The sequence below is a fragment of the Panthera uncia genome, chromosome B4 (assembly GCF_023721935.1).
Source record: "Panthera uncia isolate 11264 chromosome B4, Puncia_PCG_1.0, whole genome shotgun sequence".
In the NCBI taxonomy this organism is placed as follows: domain Eukaryota; kingdom Metazoa; phylum Chordata; class Mammalia; order Carnivora; family Felidae; genus Panthera; species Panthera uncia.
The window spans coordinates 71,092,389-71,118,805 of NC_064809.1; the positions used below are offsets into that span (position 1 = coordinate 71,092,389).

The window sequence follows — 26,417 nt, forward strand, 5'->3', positions numbered from 1 at the left end:
TCTCTCTCTCTCTCTCTCTCTCTCTCTCTCCCTCTGCCCCCTCCCCCCCCCCCCCCCCAAATAAATGAATGAACATTAAAAACAAAAAAACAAAAAAAGAGGAGGACCAGTATTGCAGAGCCCCTTTGAGTCCCTACTGCCTTTATCCCATTTTCCTTCGTGGGATCACTATCCTGATGTTAACCATAGAATTTTACCTGGTTTTAACTTTATATAAGTAGAATCATACGGGATATATTCTTTTGTGTTATCTTCTTTACTCATCTTTTTTGTGTGTGAAATTCATGTTACATATAGCAGTACATTGTTCATATTCTTGCAGTATATGATTCTGTTCCACGAGTATACTCAAATTTGTTTTTTCCATTCTACTTTTGGTAGGCTTATTGGTTGTTTTCAGTTTGGGGCTATTAAAAATAGTGCCACTATCGGGGCGCCTGGGTGGCTCAATCGGTTAAGTGTCTGACTTCGGCTCAGGTCATGATCTCACAGTTTGTGGGTTCGAGCCCCGCGTCGGGCCCTGTGCTGACAGCTCAGAGCCTGGAGCCTGCTTCGGATTCTGTGTCGCCCTCTCTCTCTGTCCCTCCCCTGCTCACGCTCGGCCTCTCTCTGTCTCAAAAATAAATAAAAACATTAAAAAAAAAAAATAGTGCCACTATGAACATTCTGTACATGTTTTTGGCCATATATGTATAGATTTCTATTGAACTTTTAAGAATGATTGGTGATTCAGAGGATATTACAACTTGAATACATAATGCCAAACAATTCGAAAGAGATTTTATCAGTTTATGCTCCCTCCAGCATTGTAGGAGAGTCACAGTTGCTCCACATACTTTTCAACATTTGGTATTATGATTTTTAATTGTAGCCATTTTGGGGGCTGTGTACAGTATGGAAACTACCTAAAAGTCAATATCAAAATAGCTAAAAAACATGAAAAAATGCCCAACTCCTTAGTCCAGTGTTATTTCAATGAAGGCACCAAGTTCTTGGGTTATCTCAATGATGGTTGATTTTTTTTTTTTTTTTGACATTTAATGTGAAATTTTTCACACATAAGGTAAACTTGGCATAATTTTGCAATGAACACCTATATACCAGTCACATAGCCTTTTTTTTTTTTAAATGTTTATTTGTTTTTGAGAGAGAAAGAGCAAAAAGTGGGGGAGGGGCAGAGAAGGAGGGAAGCGCAAAAACCCGAAGCAGGCTCCAGGCTCTGAGCTGTCAGCACAGACCCTGATGCGGGGCTCAAACTCACGAACCATGAGATCATGACCTGAGCCAAAGTTGGACACTGACAGAACCACCCAGGCACCCCTCACCTAGCTTTTACCATTGACTTTTTACTATGCTTTTCTTACCACATAACTGTCCATCCTTCCACTCAGCATCACTCTGTAGAAAAAAAAAATTTTTTTTAAGTTATAATTAAAAAGAAAAAGCTGCTTTTATGGAGTGATGACACATTCAGATGATAAGCTAAATATTGCCTGCTTTCACTTAATGAAGGGAATAAAACTTTAAGCATAGGGGCGCCGGGATGGCTCAGTGGGTTGAGCGTCTGACTTCAGCTCAGATCATGATCTCATAGCTCATGAGTTTGAGCCCCGCGTCGGGCTCTGTGCTGACAGCTCAGAGCCTGGAGCCTGCTTTGGATTCTGTGTCTCCCTCTCTCTCTGCCTCTAACCCACTCACATTCTGTCTGTCCCTCTCAAAAATAAACACTAAAGAAAAAAGTTTTTAAAAAAACTTTAATCATACCTAGAATATAATTTTAATTTTCAAGTCCTCTCTTAAAAAAGCAGGCATCTTATTCCTCTCCAGCTGTTTTCTGACATGATCTGAATTTTTATTTAGTTTTATCTTAATTTTGTCAAGGACACTTAACATGAGATCTGACCTCTCAACAAGTTGTTAAGTGTATAATACCTTATGGTTGACTATAGGTACAATGTTGTACAGTGTATCTCTCAAGTTTATTCATCTTGCTTAACTGAAACTTTATGCCCATTGATCCTCATTTCCATCTTGCCCCAGCCCCTGGCAAACACCATTTCAGTCTTTTATTCTGTGAATTTGACACCTCTAGAAACATCTGAGTTTTCTAAGCATGAACGAAGCTTGATACAGAATTATGCCTGGCAGTCTCCTATGTTTAGAAAGGTACCATGGAGAAAAGTCAAACAGTCCGATGATCTTGCTAATTCTGCCACTACTGTTTAGCTAGAAAGTCATTTCAGTTTTGGATGCCTGAAGATGTCCTCAAGTTACTCATCTGTAAATTGAACAGGTTAAGCTAATTGTTTCCCATATTCCTCCTTTTCCTACAATATATTAACATTACTGTGTGCAGAACTATGTATTATTTCTTTAAAAATACAGAGTTTTGGGGGCACCTGGGTGGCTCAGTTGGTTAAGCTTCTGACTTCAGGTCATGATCTCATGCTTTGTGGATTCAAGCCCCATATTGGGCTGTGTGTTGACAGCTTAGAGCTTAGAGCCTGCTTCAGATTCTGTGTTTCTCTCTCTCTCTCTCTCTCTCTCTCTCTCTCTCTCTGCCCCTCCCCTGCTTACACGCTGTCTCTCTCTCTCTCTCTCTCTCTCTCTCTCTCTCAAAAATGAATAAACACTAAGAAAATTTAGAGGTTTGTAGGCTTTGTTTTTGTTTTATAGATTCCACATATTAGTGAAATCATATTTGCTTTTCTTTGACTTACTGTACTTAGCAAAATACCCTCTAGGTCCATCCATGTTGTTGTAAATGGCAAGATCTCATTCTTTTTTTTTTCTTTCTTTTTTTTTTTTTTTTTTTTAATGATTGAGTAGTATTCTATTGTGTGTATATACCACATGTTTATCCATTCATCTGTGGATGGACACTTACGTGCTCCCATACCTTGGCTATTATAAATAATGCTTCAGTAAACATAAGAGTGCATGTATTTTTTGAAATTAGCTTTTTCATTTTCTTTGAGTAAATAGTAGTGGGATTACTGGATCATATGAATTTCTATTTTTAAGAAATTTTTTTGAGGAACCTTACATATTTGGTAGAATTCACCAGAGAACTACTGAGCCTGGTGCTTTCTGTTTGGGGTGGTTACTTTTTTTTATTATGATTCAATTTCAATCTTGAATAGATTCAGATAGTCTGTTTCACTTTGTGTGACATTTGGAAGCCTATTTTTCTCAAGGAAGTGGTCTGTTTCGTCTAGAGTTTCAAATTTGTGGGCATAGTGTTATCCATTTTCATTCTTTATTGCTTTTAATGTTCATGGGATCTGTAGGGATCCTTGGTACCTTTCCTCTTTCATTTCCAATGTTAGTAATTTGTATACACACTCTTTTTTTCTTAGATAGCATGTCTTAGAGACTCAGTGATTTGGTGGTATTTTCAAAGAATCAGCTTTTGGTTTCATTGATTTCCTCTTTTCAATTTCATTGATTTCTCCTTGAATTTTTTCTTCTGCTTACTTTGAATTTAATTTGCTATTCTGTTAACTAGTTTCCTAAGGTGGAAACTTAGATTATTGATTTTAGATCTTTTTTTCTAATAATATGCATTCAAACAATGCTATAGATTTCCCTCAAAGCACTGCTTTCACAGCATTCCGCAACAGATTTTACTAAGTTGTATTTTTATTTTAATTTAATCTTGAATATTTTTAAAATTCTTTTGAGATTTCTTCTTTGACCCATGTATAACTTAGTGTTACATCATGTATTTGGGGATTTTCCAGTCACCTTTCTTTTATTTCTGGTTTCATTCCATTTTGGTCTGAGAGCTGACCACATTACTACCAGCATTCTTTGAGCCATCTTTTATACATGTGGCTTTTCAAAGTGTATTAAAAGCAACAGTATATGGATGTGGTAAACACACTTGTTCACTGAAAATCACTACATAGATATAAGGAAATCTGTCGTGCTTAGAAACATCTTTTATCCACGGAAGTTCATAATGTATTCCATTCACTAAAGGGAACACATTTTCTCAATGAAATAAAACTTAAAATCTTTAAACTCGTAAAATCCGTAAGAAATCATCACTGACCTTGGATACTGACGAACTTCTGTATGTTTTTTTTCCAGATTGTTAAAGAGACATGAAAACAACTTATCAGTGCTAGCCATTAGTAACATGGAAGCTTCCTCCACCCTTGCCAAATGCCTTTATGAACTTAATTTTACAGTTCAGAGTAAAGAACAAGAAAAAGACTCCGAAATGCTGCAGTGAAAAATAATTCCACTTCTCTAGTGGGGACTCAAAGTCAGATACATTTCACATACTGTTACTGAAGAAAGCACCAAGTCTTAATGGAACAGAGACCATAGAATGAATTATTTTATCTCCTCCCATGATGCTGAGAGGAAGCTTCGTATTCTGATCTCTGAGCGAATCCCTTTGTTCTCTGTTTAAAAAAAAAAAAAATCTAAAAAGAAAACGAAAAAAACTGCTGTGGGATTGTCAACCAGCTTATCTGCAGGATGTCTCTCAGATCTGATAAATCCTGATGGAAACTGGTATGATCAGAATTCAGTACCATCCACATTGGAATATACATGGAATATTGTAAAACCTACATGAGCAGATGAAATAGAAGCATTAAATATTTTTATCTATATCCAAAAAGGAGCACATTTTTATATTTACAAAACCGTTTAAGCTGGTTTGAATAATTAAAAAAAAAAAAATTCAGCACACCTATACCCCCTGATCTCAGAGGGGGCCACCAATATCTAGCTATGGATTGTGTGTTTTGTTTAGAAATCAGTAGCTTGGTTTTCTTACTTGAGCCAATATATTTTCACTTATTTATTATCATAAAAATTTACCAGTCTGAATAGATCTTGTAAATATTTGTGAATAGAATGAACACCTTTCATGCCACTGCAGCCACTGGAAATACATTCTGTGGTGTCCTAGAAGCATTATTGGTAGGTTCTAAAGTTTTCTAGACTTTCCTGTCAATTGTAAGTAATTGTGATATATTCTACGCAGTGGATGAATGTTCTTTAAATTTGTGTAAATACTTCTGCAAAGGTACTGATGCTGTAAAGTCAAAACAGTTTTGTGGAACTGTGATTTTTTTTTCTCTTTTTTCTTTTTTCTTTTTTTTCTTTTTTTGTTTTGTTTTGTTTTGTATTATACACCTTGTAGAACTCATTTTGCTGGCTGAAAGAGTATGGAATAATATATCTCATGTCATTTTTGTAGAAGAAAAACTATTTGAAGGTATTTTTTGGTTTTCCCTAACATGTATCCACTGTAAACGTTTGTCATGTGCAAGCTCAGAGCTTGGACAGAATTTTTTGTATTTGTAAATTGGTTTAAATACATGGAATTTTATACAGGTTTTCTCCTGTGTTATATATGCATTATGTGCAGGTATGATATTTTCTTCACTACTTTTTCTATCTTAATATAGTGTGGAATTTTATTGTATTATTCTTCCATTCTTAATACTGTACCACATTCCTGCTCAGAAACTGCTCACTTCCTTAAATTGTCTTTTCCCCCAGCGTGAAATGTATCCATTTATAACTGCCTATTGCCTGTTCTATTAGCATCCAAAAATGTGGAAGGCCTCCCAACCACCATTTCTGCTGTGTCCTTAGGATGTGCAGTAAAAAATATAGACCTAACAGTTTATGTTATAGAATGGCTTTATTTACTTTGGTGACTGTTTATAGTTTTTAAATAAAAGACTGAACATTTTCTTGAGTCTTTCATTTCTGAGTATGCTTAAAACATTCTTTAAAAATATAGAGAGAATCCCAAATTTAGCTGAAAGCAGGGTCCAGTCACCTATTTAATTATATATCGATTTTTAATTCGTTAAATAGAGAACAGATAAAAGAGATCCTTTACGTGACAAATTTGCATGAGATAGGAGATTGAGAGTATTTTCCATTTGTTACAATGTAAAACAAACCCAGATTATTATTTGATACTGTGTTTCTTGGAGTGTTGGTTCAGAACCACAATGCACCCAAATCTTCAACTTGAATTTAGGAGCAGATTCTTAGAATAAAAGGATCTTAGTTTGGATATATATACAAAAAAAAAAAAAAAATTTAATAGTTTGATTCAACTAGTATCAACGGAAATTCTAATTTGTCCCTGCAAGGGGGACCTTGGCGCTGCACTCTGCCATGTGCTAATGAATGCTTCAGAGACTTTTTGTCCAACATTAGCCACGATCATTTCCTAGGGTTGTGGGGTTTATTCTTGGCCCACCTCCCGAGATTGGGGCTGCCAGCAGACGCCGCAGAGATCATGCAGTAACACTAAAATGAGCCTTGTCTCCCCCACACTTGTACGGCTCCCAGTTGTTGGTATCCGTTGGCCAACATTCATTGTCCTTGCCTAAAAATCTCAAAATTTCCTAAAATAATCTTGTGTAAAATGAGTGTTTGTTTTAAAGATACATTTCTTTGCAAAATAAGGAACTGCGATGGTAATTGGATCGGAAAGAGAAGAAACTCCAGGTTCAGAAAAATGGTTTTCGTATTCACTCTTCTTCCACCTCATTGGAACTGCATGCGTGCTGTAGCTCTAGCTTTTGTGCTTTGATATGGAAATATAAATATGTCTGTAGCCCCTCCAAGCGTTGGTCTCAACAGAGAATTTTCTAAATGTATTTGACCTAATGAAACCAATTATGGCTTCCCACTTAGGTTTTCTCGTATAGCTTTCTAGAACTATATAATGAAATAACGTGGACTTTCTGGGTAATGGAATTAAAGTGCTCTTGCACAAGAAGTTCTTCATAACCCTCTCATTCATGAAAAGGTGCTCCTCGCTAGACAGAAACTTGCTGATTTCCAGTATTGTTATTTTGTCTAAAGTTCTGTAAATACATGCTTTAATGTTATCTTTGAGAAATCTATGTAAATAATATAGTCTACAACATAGAGACTGTACAATTCTGTGTTATATATGTGCCTAGTGCTCTGTTGGCACTCAATAAATTTTAAGTAACAAAATTGATAATCATATAGCCAAGGCATATTTTTCTTCCAAGCTCTAGACAGGATGTGACTATATACTAATGAGACTCCGTAATACAAGCCACACGTGAAAACTCGTCTCATTACTTTATAGTCATGCCATGTATGTTTTTTTTAACCATAAAATGACAATAAAAATGATTTTTTAAAATGAGATTGTTTTGGATAAGTGACTTCTGTCCTGATCTTAATCACTGTGATTAAACATCAAACAAAGAAAACATGATGTTCTTTACCACCCAAGCAGAAGCTGCTAAGAAGCACAGCAACAGGATGATCCCACTGCCAGATGGCCCCTGGTCACGTTTCTTAAGTACACCTCTGGAGTTGATTACAAAAGAGCGAATGGGGTATGTTATTTTTATGCAAACTACTTTATGCTGGACACTGCTGTTCTTGAAAAAATGTTTACTATCTTAAGACCTTTCCATATTGGTATGTCAAGAGCTTTCACATCCTTTTCTATAGCTATATAGTATATAGTCCATTGTATGGCTGTATGATGATTTATTATTTGGACCCCTTATTGATGTACACTTGTTTACAGACTTTTAATTACGCCGGTCCCTAACATTTGCTTAACACAATTCCTCTGTCATTCACCGTGCTGTGCATTTTACACGTATTGTCTGGGTCTTCACGAAAACCCAATGTGATAGCTGATGTTACAAGGGGGGACTTAGAAGGGTGGGATGAGTAAGTACCTTGACCAAGGTCATATGGCAAGTAAGTGGAGCTGTTTAACCAGCACGCGTGAAGCTAATTGCAGAGAGTAATTAGAATTCTTTCCAGGAGGAGTCAGACATAAGACACTTATTTTTTATGCAGACCCTTTTGTTTGTATTTGCTGCATTGTTTATAGTATTTCCTTCCTATGCATTGTGTTGTCTTTTTAAGATTTTCCCTAATTCCTCAGATTTTCTCCCCCAAGTATTTCATTCATTAATGTGGCATCACTTAACTTCTTAGAGCCAGAAACTTTCTGGGAATTCCCTTAACAAAGGAACATTTCTAAGACTAGGGTTTATGGTAAATTGAAAACAAAGCTTCCAACCAACAACTATCTACTCTGGTGTATAACTTGAACAACTGATAGCTGATTCTTCTGAACAAAGTTACTCAAAACATTTCTAGGATGTTAATAGGATTTTTTCCCTCTGTTTATACCTCCCTTATATCTCATTCAGCTTGAGTATTGATGGAGAACTTCTGCTGCTCATTTGGAAGATTAAGGAGACAGTCCTGCTCGGAGGCTGAGACAAGCTTCCAAATGCTCACCAGTAACAAAGGTAAAACATGGGCTAAATGAGAATTATAAAGTGTTTTGGGAGTTCAGTCCTGTGGAAGGCTTCATTTGATTGATGAGTGGGAGAAGGCAAAGTGGGAAGGGCTTCGTGGAGTAGTAAAAATGTCTTTTGGAGAATATAAGGGCTGATAGAAATTTGACAGACTTAACAGTAGTAAGAGAATGTTTGAGTTTGGAGAGGTCTTGTTCTAGAAGAGAGGTTATAGATTAAATGGTGCAGTGTGAGTTAGATGTTGCTAGAGCAGGGACATGCTTTGGCCACCAAGTAAAGAGCTCCATGAAGCGTAGTCTGGAAATCAATCATAACAAATAGGTTGAACCACATTTGGTTAGGTGCAAGGTTGGGTTTCCAGAATCTCTGAACCGTACTTTGTTTCCCTAAACTGATAGAGAAATATTTAGCCTTTGCTTTAGAGAGGGTTTATTGATTTGAATGATCAGATATGATGCCCTGTTTATAACTAAACTGTGTGAAAGACAAGACTAATTTGGGGGCTGACCCTTACCACAAATTCACTCTTGCTGGGCAGTTGTCCAGGAACAGGCGTTTCTGAGTTGTGCAACCTTTGAAAATTGACATAGTTTGTTAAAATAATAACTGAAAGAAAGGAACAAAAGCTGCCACAACCTAATACAGAAAGCACGATTTCAAGTACACACACTCTGACTTCACTCTCTTGCACACAGTAGGCACTGGCACATTTGTTGTTCAAGTTTTCTGCTTCCAAACAGAAGCACATTTTATGCGATGCAGATTTCTTCCAATAGGAATTTTTTCCCCCAATTTATGATTTATTTTTCCCATTGGGACTGGATTAAAAGAAAAGATGAAGAATGAAAGATCTGACTATCACAAATCTAAATTTTTTTAGTCTATTTATTTTTGAGGGAGGGAAGGAGAGAGGGGGGAAGAGAATGAGCAGGGGGATGGGCAGAGAGAGAGATGGAGACACAGAATGAGAAGCAGGCTGCAGGCTCCAGACTCTGAGCTGTCAGCACAGAGCCCCATGCAGAGCTCAAATTCAGGAACTATGAGATCATGACCTAAGCCGCAGTCAGGCGCTTAACCGACTGAGCCACCCAGGTGACCCTGTCACAAATCTAAACAATGGTTCGGAGCTAATTGCTGGCCTCTTGATTTTTTTTTTTTTAATAAAGTTTTATTGCGAAACCCCCACCTCAGGCACATGTAACAAAATGCATAAAATAAAGAGGAGAGCTTTAGTATCGTAAAGCAAACCCCTCTGTAACCACTGCCCAGATCAAGACATAGACCTTGGAATGGAAATAGAAATACAAACAAGCCATTTCTGGTGCCCAAACTGTCTGGGTAGATTGGGTGAGAAAGAGTAAGTGTGGGGCACATATGGCTGGGTAGATCTTGTGATGAGCCAAGAGGCAGCATTGGGAAATGGTTACAAGGATAGGCTTTGGACTCAGGCTCCTCTGAGGTCTGAGTGATCCTGGCTGAGTGACTGAACCTCATCCTCATTTCTTCAGTTGAAAAATGAGGTTAATAATAGGACCTACTTTAAAAGTTCTTACAAAATTTAAGGGAGATAATGCAAATAAAATATTGTCACAGAGCCAGTAGGAAGCACTCAACGTTAGTCACTGCTGCTGTGATTGGTAATCATAATTGTACTTGCTAGAGCTAAGGAGGACGTGCAGTCAGCTATTAAAGTGTACAAGGAAGACTTCCAGAAATGACGATTTAGAAAAAGCCGTGTTACAATGGTAATTTTAGAAATGTCTAAAATTCCTTTAGGCAAGTGTGTGAATAAAAACATGTTGAATTAAGCACACACAGCCTGACCTCACCAACAGCTGGGTTCTTACAAGAGTCTCATTGCACCTTGGAACCATGTGAACACCCAAGAAATGTTCAAGATCTTCTTTCTCTGCTGAGTGGGATCTAAACCCCAGATAAAGTGGCATTTGAAAACACAGTTTAAAAAAGATTGCAGGCAAACTGTCAGGTGCTGTTGCTGCCTCTGAAAGGGAGGATAGAATCTAAATGGTTTTAAAGATAAGCTGTGATCTAATTAGTTATGTTGTTCTGACAGAACAGCTGTGATCTTCAGGGGATCTTAAAAAGTTACATAGTGGTTTGCTTCTTGGCTGCACATTAGCCTCCGCCCGGGGAGATTTTAAACTATCCCAAACCCAGAGATTGATTAAATTAGCCTAGGCTGAGCCTAGGCTCAGCCTTTTTAACTAAATAATTTTAGTTTATTTAGTATTGCCTTTTTAACTAAATAATTTTAATTCTAGTATAGCTCACATACAGTGTTATATTAGTTTCAGGTCTACAATATAGTGATTCACCAATTCTATACAGTACTCAGTGCCCATCGGTATCAGTGTACTTTTAATCCCCGTAACATTTTATGAACATAGCAATTTATATTAAGTTGATGGTTGAAATTAAGCTTAAATTTGAATCTATTCTTTACTCTTCTCCCTCCTCCCCACGTTTTAGGTATATGGTGTCATACTTTACATCCTTTCATCTTGTGAATCCCTTTACTGATTTTTATAGATACAGTTTTACTGTTTTTGTTCTTCCTACTTTTCTTACTCTTACTTATGGTCTTTCCATTCAAAAAGTCCCTGTTAACATTGTTTTGTAGGGGTGGTTTAGTGGTGATAAATTGCTTTAACTTTTATTTGTCTAGGAAACTCTTTATCTCTCCTTCTACTCTGAAGGATAGCCTTGCCGGGTAGAATATTTAGTTGCAGAGTTTTTTGTTTTGTTTTGTTTTGTTTTGTTTTGTTTTGTTTTCTTTCAGCACTTTGAATATATCTTGCCACTCTCTTCTGTCCTGCAGAGTTTCTGCTGAAAAATCCACTGATAGCCTTATGGAGTTTCCCTTGTATGTAACTGTTTTCTCTTGCTGCTTTTATTTATTTATTTATTTATTTATTTATTTATTTATTTTTAATTTTTTTTAACGTTTATTTATTTTTGAGACAGAGAGAGACCGAGCATGAACGGGGGAGGGTCAGAGAGAGGGTGACACAGAATCTGAAACAGGCTCCAGGCTCTGAGCTGTCACCACAGAGCCCGACGCGGGGCTCGAACTCACGGACCGTGAGATCATGACCTGAGCCGAAGTCGGCCGCTTAACCAACTGAGCCACCCAGGCGCCCCTCTTGCTGCTTTTAAATTCTTTATCACTGCTTTTTGCCATTTTAATTACTATGTGTCTTGGTGGGGACCTCTTTAGATTGATTTTGGTGGAGGGATCTCTGTGCCTCCTGGATCTGGGTTTCTGTTTCTTTCCCCAAACTTTCAGGTATTTCTTAAATTACATTTTCTGCCCCCTTTTCTCTCTCTTCCCCTCTGGATCCCTATAATGGGAATGTTATTACACATGATGAGTAGGTGAGTTCCCTAAATCTATTTTTATTTTTTAGTATTTTTTTTTTCTCTCTTCTATTCAGCTTGATTGCTTTCTACTACTCTGTTCTTCAGGTCACTGATCCATTCTTCTGTTTCCTTTAGTCTACATTTATTCCCATTAGTGTAGTTTTAATTTTTAAAACTGAATTCCTCATCTCTGATTGGTTCTTTTTTGTTTTCTATCTCTTCGTTAAGGGTCTCACTCAAGTTCTCCACTCTTTTCTGTAGTCCAGTGAGTATCTTTATGATCATCTTTTAAATTCTCTATCAGGCATATTACTTACCTTGGTTTCATTTAGCTCTCTTGCTGCGATTTTGTCCTGTTTTCATTTGGGACATATTCCTCTGTTTCCTCAGTTTGTCTAACTCTCCACATTTGTTTCTATGTATTAGGAAGGTCAGCTACATCTCCTGCTCTTGAAAGTAGTGGCCTTATGAAGAAGGGGTCCTGGAGTCCTCTGCAATGTCCTCTGTCCATCAGAAATTGACACTTCAGGGGTGTCTCTTAAGTCTGTTGCATGCACCCTAGTGGTATGGCTGGGCCACTTTTCCCTTTAATCCAGTTGTCTGCAATGGTTCTCTGCCTGTGTGGGCAGTTTGGTCCCTGTGTTGTTAGTGGACTAGTCGGGGGGTGCCTTATGCTTAAGTTGAGTCAGACCAGGTGTTTGCCAGATGCAGTAACACCAAACTGCAGGGTGCTTTCTGTTTTGTCCCGGGAAGCTTTCGATGGTTGGCAGGGCCTGCACTCAAACCAGATGTCTGCCCCAAGCCCATTGTTGGAGCTGCACTGAGACCGGTGGTTATATTCCCCTCTCCCCAGAGCACGAGTCACTTTGGAAGTGGTACTGGCCCTGGTGGAGGCTGCTTGCACACTGCCGGGCTTGTGGCACCACTTTGGGTGGGTGGGCTCTGGCCAAGGGCATATTGGAGGAGGCAGATCCGCAGGACAACAGGGGCAGGGCGTATGGTTGTTAGCAAGGTCTATGCAGGTCTGCTGCTAGAGGAGATCTGGAGCTGCCAAGGACTAAGCCTGGGGAGGTTAGATGGCGTGGGCGGATTCACAGAAGAGCTAAGGTGGGCCATGCAGTCAGTAAGGTTTGCATAGGCCTGCTGTGGGAGGAGACCTAGAAGCCTGGCTGGAAGGGACAGGTCTGCAGGAGAATGCAGAGGCAAGTTCACTGTTAGCAAGTTAGGGAGAGTGTTGCTGCTGCACTGGTTCCCACAGGTATCCATGGGGACAGGGTATAGGGGAGGGAAATGGTGCCAGCCAGCTCTTTTTTTTTTTTTTTTTAATTTTTATTTTTTTAATTTACATCCAAGTTAGTTAGCATATAGTGAAACAATGATTTTAGGAGTAGATTCCTTAATGCCCCTTACCCATTTAGCCCATCCCCCTACCCTCCCACAACCCCTCTAGTAACCCTCTGTTCTCCATATTTGAGTCTCATGTTTTTGTCCCCCTCCCTGTTTATTTTTGCTTCCCTTCCCTTACGTTCACCTGTTTTGTATCTTAAAGTCCTCATATGAGTGAAGTCATATGATACTTGTCTTTCTCTAATTTCACTTAGCATAGTACCCTCTAGTTCCATCCACATAGTTGCAAATGGCAAGATTTCATTCTTTTTGATTGCTGAGTAATACTCCATTGTATATATATACACCACATCTTCTTTATCCATTCATCCATCAATGGACATCTGGGCTCTTTCCATACTTTGGCTATTGTTGATAGCGCCGCTACAAACATTGGGGTACATGTATCCCTTCGAAACAGCACACCTGTATCCTTTGGATAAATACCTAGTTCTTTTGTTCTTGAAGTCTCTCAAAGTTACCGGTGCCTCCTGTACCTGCTCTGAGATCAGTTTGGCTCCCCACCGTGTCTTCCCCTTTTCTACCTTCTTTGATGTTGGCCTCTTAGCTGCATTTAGCTGTGGAGAGTGTGTTCTGCCAGTCCTTGGATCATCTTCTGGGTTATTTACACTGATGTGGGTGTTACCTAGTTGTATCCATGTAACATTAGGATGTTCCTATTCCACCATCTTCTCAGAAGTCTCTGTGTATTGTTTTTGGGATTTTTGTGTTTTTATTTATTTTTTTTATTTTTTTAAGCTGTGACCCTGGATGTGCAGCTAGATTGAAACCATTGTGCAAGTAAACTGTATTTCCACCATTATCCAAGATGAGACAGTGGGCAAACCAGTCTGAATTATAGAGCAGAACTTCTCCCAAGTAAGTATGTAGGAAATTATGACTTTCCCATATCTAATCTCACTTAATCCTCTAGGTAAGTAGGCAGCAAACCCTCACATAGGCCGCTCTGGCTCAGAGAAGTTTAGTAACATAATCAGCATCACTCAGGCACAGAAAGCTGTGCCTCAGTTCTCTGTGAGCTTTAAAACCAAGACCCCTACTAATTATAAGTGGATTATCTTCTCTAATGATTGCAGGATTGGGAAATATGCCCAGATTAGTTACGGTTTGGGAAGTCTACTTCTTTATGACTAAGGCGTGTCTCAGCCCATAAAGCCAGTGGGTGCTGACTACTCACAGACTAGCACCCATCAGCTACCACAGGAGGCTGTGCTCCCCGCTGGGGAGTATGGAGCACAGTATGGAGAGCCATCAGACACCTATCTCAAGTGTTCAAGCTGAGACGTTAGGCCAGTTCTAAATTGGGAAGTTGGTAGCTCCCCAGCCTAGAGCAAAGCTTCCTGTCCATTCCCCCACTGTCATGTACCAAACAAGGAGAGCTGCAATTTCCTCGTTTTTTCTGATCATACGACTATTGTTCACTATAGTAAACTTGGAAGCTAAAGAAAAGCATTTTAAAAAGATCCTCTGCTACTTAGAAATAATAATCTGTGTTTTTGTGCCTTAATTTTAAATTGGAATATTATGTATACAGTTGACCCTTAAGTAACACAGGTTTGGACTACACAGGTCTACTCATACACAGATTTTTTAAGATAAATCTGATACAGTACTATAAATGTATTTTCTCTTCCTAAGGATTGTGTCACATTTTTTTCTCCAGCTTACATCATTGTAAGAATATGGTGTATAACACATATAACATACAAAATATGTTTACTATGTTGTTGGTAAGACTTCCAGTCAACAGGCTGTAGTACTGAAGTATTTGGAGAGTCACAAATTCTATGGGGGATTTTTGACTCTGCAGGGGGTTGGCTAGAGTCCTAGCCCCCTCATTGTTGAAAGGTCAGCCGCAGTTTGTGACCTATTTTTTTCTCCATTTAATGTTTTTTTTCCCCCTGAAAACATTTACAACAGCTGTAGAATACTTTCATATGAACCACAGATGTAAAATACTTTCATATGAACCACAGATTAACCATTCCCTCCAATTTTCCTCTATTAAATACTAGAAAGGACTATGTGAACCAGTATGTTTTCATCATTATGGAAAAGGGATATGGCAGCCCTTTTAAGGCTGTTTATACTTATTTACAAGTTGCCTTTTAGAAAGAAAAATTGTACAAATTCTAACCAGTACTATTTCCTCATGGCACTCTTGCCAGAATTAAATTTATCAATTTGATAAAATAACATTTATAACATTAACTGTGAAGTTGAACACTTTTTCATGTTTATTAACCACTTTTAAGCCATTGAAAGATTATGAGTGGAGTAATCTTTCAAAATGCATATCTGCTCATATCAAACACCTTCTGCTTGAAAGATTTCAAGTTTTTCTTTACAAAATGTATTGCCCTAAGAAGTCTCCACCAGTCTTCACTCTAGCCAATTTAGGCTTGGGGTTGCCACACTTTGAGGCCACAGACCATTTGCACCTCTTTCCTCTGCCAGCTCTTTTCTCCTTGCTTAGTTCTTATCTTTAGCTCTTAAGTGCCATTTCTCCCAGGGATTCTCACTGATCACTGTTAAGTCCAATTACCCTATCACAGATCCTTGGATCACCTTATAGTCCTGTCATTCCTTACCAGTTATATAAATAGATGTTATTTCCACATTATGTAGCTCTGTGAGTAGAAACAGTATTGTTTTGCTTACTCTTCCCTAGTGTGTAACACACGAGGTGGGCACTCTGTGTTGAATGATGCTGTGTTATCAGAAGATTAGTCCTTTAGTGTCTACAATGAACTGGCGCATATAGAATCTAAGTCATAGTTGGGACTATTAAAAGAGGTCAGATGGCAACACTCTGGGAACTAAAGGAGTTGGATTTCACTGCAAAGGAATTCCAGTTTGATATAGAGGAAACAGCAATTGTTTGAGAGAATGGAGATGGGATGTGAATGGAAAACGCATGAAAGATGGCTTCAATATTAAAACCTTAATATCTCCAGGACAGGAAATATGAAGTACTGTTAAAAAGGCAATGAAGAGGTGCGCCTGGGCGGCTCAGTCATTTAAGGGTCTAACATTGGCTCAGGTCATTACCTTGCAGTTCGTGGTTTCGAGACCTGTGTCGGGTCTGAACTGTCAGCTCAGAGCCTGGAGCCTTTTTTGGCTTCTGTGTCTCCCTCTCTCTCTGCACCTTCCTTGCTCTCTTTCTCAAAAATAAATTTAAAAACTTAAAGAATTTTTTTTTTTAAGTAATGGTACGTACGATATGTGACAGAATACTATATAGCCGTTAAACATCATGCTGTAGAATTTTTATTAAAATGTAAACTTCTGAATACATCATTAAGTGAAATGGGTAAGTTACAACAGTTCTGGGCAGTTTGATTGGCATTGTTACCTTTAAATGGCAGGATTACAGGTGATTTTTCTCATTTTTCCGTTTCTTCTACAAGTTTTTTTAAATAAAGCTTTTCTAATTTCCTACAATGATTTTGTAATTAGGAAAAAATGCTATTAAAATATATGCTTATAGCTAACTCTAAGCTTGCTTTACAACTTGGACATTAATTTATGATGCTAGCTAGTTATGTGTACAAATCTGAGAAATACTTCAACATGTCTTTGGAAACAGTTATAATGAGGCAAAAGTCAGCATTTCCCAGGAATCAGAACAATAAAATGTTAAAGACACTTCTTTGTTTATCAAAAGAATTTATTAGAAAATATTACATACTACATTTCTGTTTTAAGAGTATTGTTTCAGTAGACAGAACTCCATCCTTGTACTACAAACAAGGTCTCATGGACCATGGGGCAACCACTGTGCTTCTGAAGCTGTATCTTTTGGATGGAACATTCAAACAGTACACACTGTGGCCATTTAATGGAAGATCATGGAGAAAATGTGGTAACCAGGAAAAAAAGAAATCACAAAACTTTTGGAATGTTAAAATAGTAAGTAACTACTTTTAGTCAAAATTCTAGGCATCACTATAGCCTAAAACATTGGTCAATGTGACTAGTAAGTTAATGGGACCAAGGTTTCAAAGGTCAAGTTAATACTGAATCTTAATAAATAACAAATTTATAATTCCACGAAATGTTTTTGATTCAGTTTGTGCACATGCAAAATTAATGTAGATTTCTGAGAAAAGCAAGAATGGGGAATGTTAAAGCATTTTTTTTAACATAAAGCATGCACTTTCTAATACATTCTTAAGTATTTCTAAGTTTTAAAAGTTTGAATTCTAATCCAGTAACATTCTTCATTAGCATTTTAAATGCAGTCTAACCAAGTACCCCAAGCAGATATGGAATACACACTTGTTATTTTCAAGACAGGTGGAAATAATTCATGGCACTGCAACCAAAGATGTGAGACTTGACCATCATACCACCTAGTTTTTCTTCAAAACTTTTAAATGGTATAAAGCAAATTTTAAAATATAACTGTATTCCCAAACATCACTGAAAGAAAATGTAGGAAAAGTATGCACTGTGTGATTAATCATCTTAGGCAATTTGCTACAAAATTTTCAGTGTGAACCAGCTTTAACTGAAAACAGATTGCAAATTCACACAATTGTTTCTAGAGTTCAAAACAAACAAATGAGGAGGTGTGTGTTGATATTTAAAACAGTCTTAATATTTTATTAGAAGAAATATACTTCTAAACTTCTTTCCCCTTCATATCTAAACACAAACTTTAATTAAAAATATATATATAAATCAGTAGAATACCATATTACAAATGCCCAGAAATGCAGAATAAAGATCAAGACTCCTTGGAAATATTTCTAACACTTTTTGGAATTACACTCTTAATCTAGTAAAGATTATGAACTAGCACAATCATTATTGGGGCCAACAGTTCAAAATATTTGCCTTATCAAAGCTAGCACCAAGAAAGTATTATGCACATAAACTTGACAAACAGATCATCTTTACTTCAGAAAAGCACAGTCCTACAGAGTATTGCTCTCTCTAGTTTAGCTAATACAAGGGTCAGTCTGTCTCACTGATGCATATATCTTTCTGAGCCATTAACATCTTATCTGAATAGCTTTTGTTATTTGGTATCTATTGAAAATTATTACTGCAATGAAAGTTTATCATGGATAACCCATTTTTTTCTTCTAAGATGCCAATTAAAATAGTGGCTCTATAACCTTCTGAACTTACCTTTTGTAAAAATTAACATATTCTAGTATTTAAAAAAAGACAATCAAATCCCTAGTCCCTGAAAGCCTAACCAAGACTCCATTAAGTCCTCTCCCTTTCCAAAACCAAGGTTTTAATGTCTAGAATTTTGCAACATGGTTAATGGCCACCATATGGTCACCTAATTAACACTTTACTCACTGTAAAGCATTTGGATACTTCTCAAGTGTAAAAAGAAATTCATTAGTGATTAGATAGATGAGCCAATGAAAGCCACTGAAGTGCGTCTCATAATTCTACCTTCATCCCAAGGAAGGCAGGGTCACCACTCAACTGCAATTCTCCAGTTGGCACAGATAATTTATCATTTCTCTGACAGGTAGAAGATATCATGAAAGTACATAATTTTTATAAAGTCAACACTTTTTCCAAACTGTTCTTCTAAATTCCACATAGAGTTTTAGACTTCCAAAATTGTAAATCTAGCAAATCAAACTGCTTCATTTCAATTGGTGGGGAAAAAAGGCACAAAAGAAAAACAAGCAGCATAACCTTTATTTGGTGATTCAGTAACAGTGTTCCAAAGTTTTGAACACTGAATTTTACTCAGGTGATAATCTGTTTTCTATCTAAGCAATTTATTCAGACGTGTGTTTTAAAAATACACATTAGGAACCCTGCAACTGGTATATTCTGTTATTAGAAATATTCTTCATGGTAATACATTATTTAACTTTCTATAAAGGGAAAAATCATAAAGATCATTCATACTTTATTTTTAGCCTGACAGAATAAATGTATTATATATATCTTTTCCAAAACCAGTGCACTTAGAAGACTCTAATTTATGCACTCCATTGTTCAAATCAAAAAGCTGTACATCTTCCAGTATCCACACTATAAGAGTCCTAGTAAAAATGCACACTCCTTTAACCCCTTTACTTTCCCTTGAATTGCTTTCATTTTCGGGAGGAGGAAAGGATAAAGAAGTTGCAGTGCAGAACTATATTTATTCAGAACAAAACTTTATATTCTACATTAAAAAAAATAATTTTATCAAAACCAAATTTCAATCACAGTTATGTATGATTTTCAGTTAAAGGTACAAGTTGAAATTGCACTTTGCAGATATCTTGATAGTGTCCTTTACAGTGCTCCCCATTTCAACCTATGTTTTTTTCGGTGGACACAGGTTCTTCCAGGGTTTTCTTTTGGCTTCCCTTCCGTGAATATTTGTATTTGTCTACATAGGCTTTAACCAGATTTGCCACCTTAGTAGAATTTACTTCTCCACTTTTACTATGACAAACCTACGAAAAAAGGGGAATATTTTTCTCATACTTTATAAGGATTAAAGCAAAATGGAAAGATTTGTGAAAACCAACCCCAAAGAGATAATCAGACATTTTTATATGTTCCATATCTCATATGATCTTACTCAAAAGGCAGAAAAGCAGACCAGAATTAGAAGTTAGTGGTTATTATTTTAATTAGACTTAAGCATTCCTTTATTAAAATAGAGATGATTCAAAACAATTACATATATAACTCTGCTAAAGCTAGAACTTACTTTATCTACTGCTTTCCGTACAATCTCTTTATATTCTTCCTTGGTGATATCTTTATTTTGGTAAAATGGCTTAATGGCCAATTTTACCTCCTGTGCTGCTTTTTCTTGGATTTGTAATTTCTGGTAAGAGGAAAAAGTATAATTATTATTTGCCCACATACTTTAAAAAAATTTCTTTTAAAATATGAAATTAAAAACACCTCACTTTTACATTATTTCAAGGAATTCTTCAAATAATGTCATGAATACAAAAGTTATTAACACACATACCAAACATTTCTAAAAATAATTATGAAATATTACCAGTAACTCACTGGGCATCAACATATCTAGACAGAACCCTTCAAATAGCATTGGAATTCAAGACTATCAACAGTAAATTCCCTTTACCAATTATACAATATATAATTTATTTTTTCATCTTTAGCATATACAGAATTATGTAGGTTGCTCTCAACCTTGAACTTGCCTTGTCTGTCTTCGAGCTATCTGCGCTGGCTTCCACTGTAACACTTACTTTGCTTTCTGTCAATTTTACAGCAGCATTAGAGGCTTTGCTGTGACTTGATGATGAAGTATTACCAGAACTTGGTCCCTGAACTGTTCCCAAATTTCCTGGGGCTGCGGTCGGAGCAGGCAAGACTGGTGTACTCATGTTATTACTTACATGAGAAGCACTAGGAACGCCCTGTTTTAAAGAGTTATCATTAGTTAATGAATTACTGTATTCTTTTAGCCATATATTAGAAATAACAAAAAAAATTCAAAGTGAGTCAAAATTCGTATTTCAGGTCATGTATATCTAAAGGACTCTGAAGAAAAATAAGTAACATTCTCAAACAGAGACCTATGTAAATATGTCAAGTGACTTTTAAATTACACATGTGACTTGTGATGTTCTGACAGCAACACTAAAAGCAACAAGAAGGAAAAGAAGAGCACTTAAAAAAGTTATCTTTTCCAAAAGGCTCTTTCTGAAAATTAACTGAAGTATGTGCCCCCACTTTAAAGACGGAAGAAAAGGAGACAGTGAAGTCAAATAGCTTGCAGAGAGCTGACAGCAGAAAAATGTATGAGGTCCCAAATTCTAGAACCCTATCCCCCTTATCTTCCAATTATACACTATCAGGATTCTAGAATTTGTGAAATGCAGGCACAGAACTATAAGGAACACAGTGTTTACAAAGTATTATTCAAATTTCTATATGCCTCAGAGGCACTTCTTTTTTTTGAACACGGTAAACTCGTGAACATGAAATACAGACAGTAATGGATAATGAACAGCTTTCTCTGGCGTTTGTCCCAACAAGACAATAAAAGCATCACCACAAGTTCCCACCCCCTAAAAAGTCCAATAAATTAAGAATTATTTTAAAACACCCATCATTTGATTCTCAAAATTTTGTCTTAACCTGAAAAAACAAACCTGTTTGGACATAAACAACAGCATATATGCAGCTTTGGTTCAATAATATGCATCCAATTCATTTTATTTGAAGAGTGGGAGGTTTGAGGAAGGACAGTGAAGAGGGGCTATGAAAGTTTACCGTAAACCTAATCGAATAATTGTTTGGGGATGCCAGGAAACCCTCTTTTGAACATCTGTTGCTAACAGTTAAATTCTTATAGCGACTATGTTGATTACACTTTAGATGCTAAAAACATACCTGCAATTGCTTTCCATCTGGCTGTGAAGCAATGTAGCTGACTTGCTGGGATGGTGGGGGAGGGGGTGGTGGCGGTGGCAGTCCCTGAGATACACTTGTAGGAGCAGCTACCTGCATGAGAGGCACACCTGTGTGCAGATGCAAGGGTAGCGGAGGATGAATGTTAAATGGATTGCGCTGGATGTTCATCAAAGGAGCGTGAACACCCACTGGATATGGGAAGATATTCATAGGCGGCTGCTGTGCAGTCATTTGTTGCTGCATTACATTCATTTGTGGTTGCATCATATTTATAGGTAGCTGGGAACCATCTCCATGTTGGTTTGTTTGGTCTTTTAGGTTAGAATCTATCAAAAGAAAAAAGGCTTATAATAAAAAATCATGTTAAAATTTCTTTAGAGAAGCAAAGAACCACTGGTTATAGTAAGAGTCAACAGCAATTAACAGACTCAGAACACCAATCTCTAATCATTTAGTCTAATCCTATCTTTCTAAATAACGTGGACTGGTTAAAAGAAGCATTCAACTAAAATTATTATTAAGAGCAGGTTCATGTTGGTTCAACATTACCAAAGAATCAGCACCTCAAGAAACTTACTAAAGAAGTAATCATATAAAATCTAATCAGGTGGGGCACCTGGGTGGCTCAGTCTGTTGAGTGTCTGACTTCGGCTCAGGTCATGATTTCACAGCTCGTCAGTTCGAGCCCTGCGTCAGGCTCTGTGCTGACAGCTCAGAGCCTGGAGCCTGCTTCGGATTCTCTGTCTCCCTCTCTCTAACCCGCTCACATTCTGTCTCGGTCTCTCTCAAAAATAAACATTTAAAAAATTTTTTTAATCTAATCAGGTTGCTAAATTACAAGAGTAACTTTTTATCTTTTTTTTTTTAACAAAGCTTTTTTCTTGCAATGTTCTTAATAAGAAAAGCCAAGGAAAGATAAATCATTATTAAAAGGCTAACTTATTTATATGAGAACAATGATCAAAAAAATTCAAGTGTGCACATCTGAGATAAAAGAAATCAAAGTTGGGACACCTGGGGGGCCCAGTCAGTTAAGCATCTGACTGTTGGTTTCAACTCAAGTAGTGATCTCATGGTTCATGGGACTGAGCCCTGTGTTGGGCTCTGCACTCACAACACAGAGCCTGCTTGGGATTGTCTCTCTCCCTCTCTCTCTGTCTGCTTGGGATTGTCGCTCTCTCTCGCTCTCTCTCTGCCCCTCTCCCCACTTGCTCACCCTCTCTCTCAAAATAAACAAACATTAAAAAAAATTTTTTTAAAGATATCAAAGTTAAATCTTACACAAGAACCTCCCAAATTCTTCTAAGGGAAATAATAAAGATTAGAGCAAAAGTAAATGATATAGAAATCAGAAAACATCAAAACAGATCAATGAAACTAGGAGTTGGTTCCTTGAAAGAATTAACAACATTGATAACCTCTACCCAGATTTATCAAAAAGAAAAGAGAAAGGACTGAAATAAATAAAATCACGAATGAAAGCGAAGAGATCACAACCAACACTCCAGAAATACAAACAATTATGAGAATATTATGAGCAATTATAAGCCAACAAACTGGGCAATCTGGAAGAAATGGATAAATTCCTAGAAACTAAACTACCAAAACTGAAAGAAGAAGAAACAGAAAATTTGAACAGACCAATAACCAGCAAAGAAATGGAAACAGTAATCAAAAATCTAACAAGAAGAGTATGAGGCCAGATGGCTTCCCAGGGGAATTCTACCAAACATTTAAAGAAGAGTTAATACTTACTTTTCTGAAACTGTTCCAAAAAAAAAAAGAAATGGAAAAAAACTTCCAAATTCATTTTATGAGGCTAGCACTGTCTTGATTTCAAATCCAGACAAACACCTCACTAAAAAGGAGAATTACAGTCCAATATCCCTGATGAACATGGATGCAAAATCTCAACAAGATACTAGCAAACTGAATCCAAACAGCATATTAAAAGAATTATTCATGATCAAGTGGGATTTATTACTGGGCTGCAGGGCTGGTTCAATATTCGGAAATCAATCAAATGATATACCACATTAATAAAGGGTAAGAACCATATGATCTTCTTAATAGATGCAGAAAAACCATTTGACAAAATACAGCATCCATTCTTGATAAAAACCCTCAAAGTAGTAGGGATAGAAGGAACATACCCAAGAACATAAAAGCCATATATGAAAGAACCACAGCTAATATCATCCTCAATGGGGAAAAATAGAGCTTTTCCCCTAAGGTCAGGAATATGACAGAGATGTCCATTCTCACCACTACTGTTCAACATAGTACCGGAGGTCCTAGCCTCAGCAATCAGACAACAAAAAGAAATAAAAGGCATCTATACTGGCAAGGAAGAAGTCAAACTTCCACTATTTGCAGGAAACATGATACTCTATGTAGAACACCCAAGAGACTCCACCAAATAATTACCAGAACCATTACACGAATTCAGCAAAGTCATAGGATATCAAATCAATGTACAGAAATCTGCTGCATTTCTACACACCAATAATGAAGCAGCAGAAAGAGAAATCAAGGAATCGATCCCATTTACAATTGCACCAAAAACCGTAAGATACATATGAATAAACTTAACCTAAGACATAAAACATGTGTACTCTGAAAACTATAAGAACACTTATGAAAGAAACTGGAAAAGAGACAAAATGGAAAAACATTCCATGCTCATGGATTGGAAGAATAAATATTGTTAAAATATCGATGCTACCAAAAAAACTACATATTCAATGCAATTCCTATCAAAACAAAGCATTTCTCACAGAGCTAGAACAAACAATTCTAAAATTTGTATGGAACCAGAAAAAGACCCCAGTAGCCAAAGCAATCTTGAAAAAAAGCAAAGCAGGAGGCATCACAATTCCAGACTTTAAGCTGTATTACAAAGCTGCAATCATCACTGGCACAAAAACAGACACAAAGATCAATGAAACAGAACAGAAAACCTAGAAATGGATTCATAACTATATGGTCAACTAATCTTCAACAAAACAGGAAAGAACATCTAATGGAAAAAAGATGGTCTCTTTGACAAGCGGTGTTAGGTAAACTAGACAGCAACATGCAAAAGAATGAAACTGGACCATATTCTTACACTATATATAAAAATAAATTCAAAATAGATGAAAGACCTAAATGTGAGACAGGAAACCATCAAAATCCTAGAGGAGAACACAGGTAGCAACCTCTTTGACCTCAGCTGTAGCAACTTCTTGCTAGACATGTCGTCAGAGGCTAGGGAAACAAAAACAAAACTGAACTCCTGGGACTTCATCAAGCTAAAAGTCTCCTACACCATGAAGGAAACAATAAAAAAAACTAATGGGAGAAGATATTTGCAAATGACATATTGGATAAAGGGCTAGTATCCAAAATCGATAAAGAACTCATCAAACTCAACACCCAAAAAATAAATAATCCAGTGAAGAAATGGGCAGAGGACATGAACAGACTTTACTCCAAAGAAGACATCCAAATGGTCAACAGACACATGAAAAGATAGATGCTCAACATCATCAGGGAAATACAAATCAAAACCACAACGAGATATAACCTCACTCACATCTGTCAGAATGGCTAACATGAACAACTCAGGCAACAACAGATGTTGGCGAGGATGCAGAGAAAAGGGGAATCCTTTTGAACTGTTGGTGGGAATGCAAACTGGTACAGCCACTCTGGAAAACAGTATGGAGGTTCCTCAAAAAGTTAAAAATACAACTATCCTATGACCGCAACTGCACTACTAGGTATTTATCCAAAGGAAACAAAAATGCTCATTTGAAGGGGCACATGTACCCCAATATTTATAGCAGTGCTATCAACAATAGCCAAATTATGGAAAGAGCCCAAAGTCCATCTACTGATGAATGGATAAAGAAGGAAAAGAATTTAATGATTCATCACTTATATACAATATCTAGTGCTCATCATAAGTGCCCTCATTACTTTAACCCAGCACCCATTTAGCCCATCCCTCCACCCAACACCCCTCCAGCAACCCTCAGTTTGATATCACTGAATAATATTCATGGAATACTCAATGGAATATTACTCAGTGATCAAAAAGAATGAAATCTTGCCATTTTGAAACAACATGGATGGAACTGGAGAGTATTATGTGAAGCGAAATCAGTCAGAAAAAGACAAATATCATATGATTTCACTTATACGTGGAATTTAAGAAAGAAAACATGAACACAGGGAAAGGAGAGGTAAAATAAGATAAAAACAGAAAGGGAGGCTTTGGGGCACCTGAGTGGCTCAGTCGGTTAAGCATCCGACTTCGGCTCAGGTCATGATCTCATGGTTTGCGAGTTCAAGCCCCGCGTCTGGCTCTGGGCTGACAGCTCAGAGCCTGGAGCCCGTTTCAGATTCTGTGTCTCCCTCTGTCTGCCCCTCTGCTGCTTGCACTCTGCCTCTTGCATTGTCTCAAAAATAAACAAACATTTAAAAAAAAAAACCAAACCCAGAAAGGGAGGCAAACCATAAGAGACTCATTATTTTTTTTTAACATTCATTTCTAAGAGAGAAAGAAAGGCAGAGCATGAGCGGGGCAAGCAGGGGTTGGGGGGGGGGGGGCGGCACAGAGAGAGAAGGAGACACAGAATCCAGAGTAGGCTCCAGGCTCTGAATTATCAGCACAGAGCCTGATGTGGGGCTCGAATTCATGAGCTGTGAGATCACGACCTGAGCCAACATCAGACGTTTAACCAACTGAGCCACCCAGGTGTCCCCATAAGAGACTCTTAAAGAGAACAAACTGAGGGTTGCTAGAGGGGTGTTGGGTGGGGGTATAGGCTAAATGGGTGATGGGTATTAAAGAGGGCAATTGTGATGAGCACTGGATATTGTATGTAAGTGATGAATCACCAAATTCTATTCCTGAAAACCAATACTACACTATATGTTAACTAACTTGAA

General features: G+C 37.3%; 2 protein-coding genes across 5 annotated transcripts in view; one reads left to right on the forward strand and one right to left on the reverse strand.

The window, feature by feature from the left end:
* The window catches only part of ARID2 (AT-rich interaction domain 2), a 166,880-nt gene extending 161,158 nt beyond the window's left edge, over window positions 1-5,722 (forward strand). The window contains exon 21 of the mRNA XM_049626673.1: window positions 4,096-5,722. Coding sequence (XP_049482630.1) covers window positions 4,096-4,240 — 145 coding nt within the window. The 3' untranslated portion in view covers window positions 4,241-5,722. The remainder of the gene's footprint in view (window positions 1-4,095) is intronic.
* An 8,082-nt stretch (window positions 5,723-13,804) lies between these two features.
* The window catches only part of SCAF11 (SR-related CTD associated factor 11), a 73,214-nt gene continuing 60,601 nt past the window's right edge, over window positions 13,805-26,417 (reverse strand). For 3 of the 4 annotated variants that reach the window (XM_049627231.1, XM_049627228.1, XM_049627229.1), the window contains 4 exons: window positions 21,459-21,805; window positions 20,261-20,479; window positions 19,792-19,911; window positions 13,805-19,531 (listed from right to left, as the gene is read on the reverse strand). In XM_049627231.1, coding sequence (XP_049483188.1) covers window positions 19,385-19,531; window positions 19,792-19,911; window positions 20,261-20,479; window positions 21,459-21,805 — 833 coding nt within the window. In that variant the 3' untranslated portion in view covers window positions 13,805-19,384. The remainder of the gene's footprint in view (window positions 19,532-19,791; window positions 19,912-20,260; window positions 20,480-21,458; window positions 21,806-26,417) is intronic. The other variant, XM_049627230.1, reaches the window with a different exon arrangement.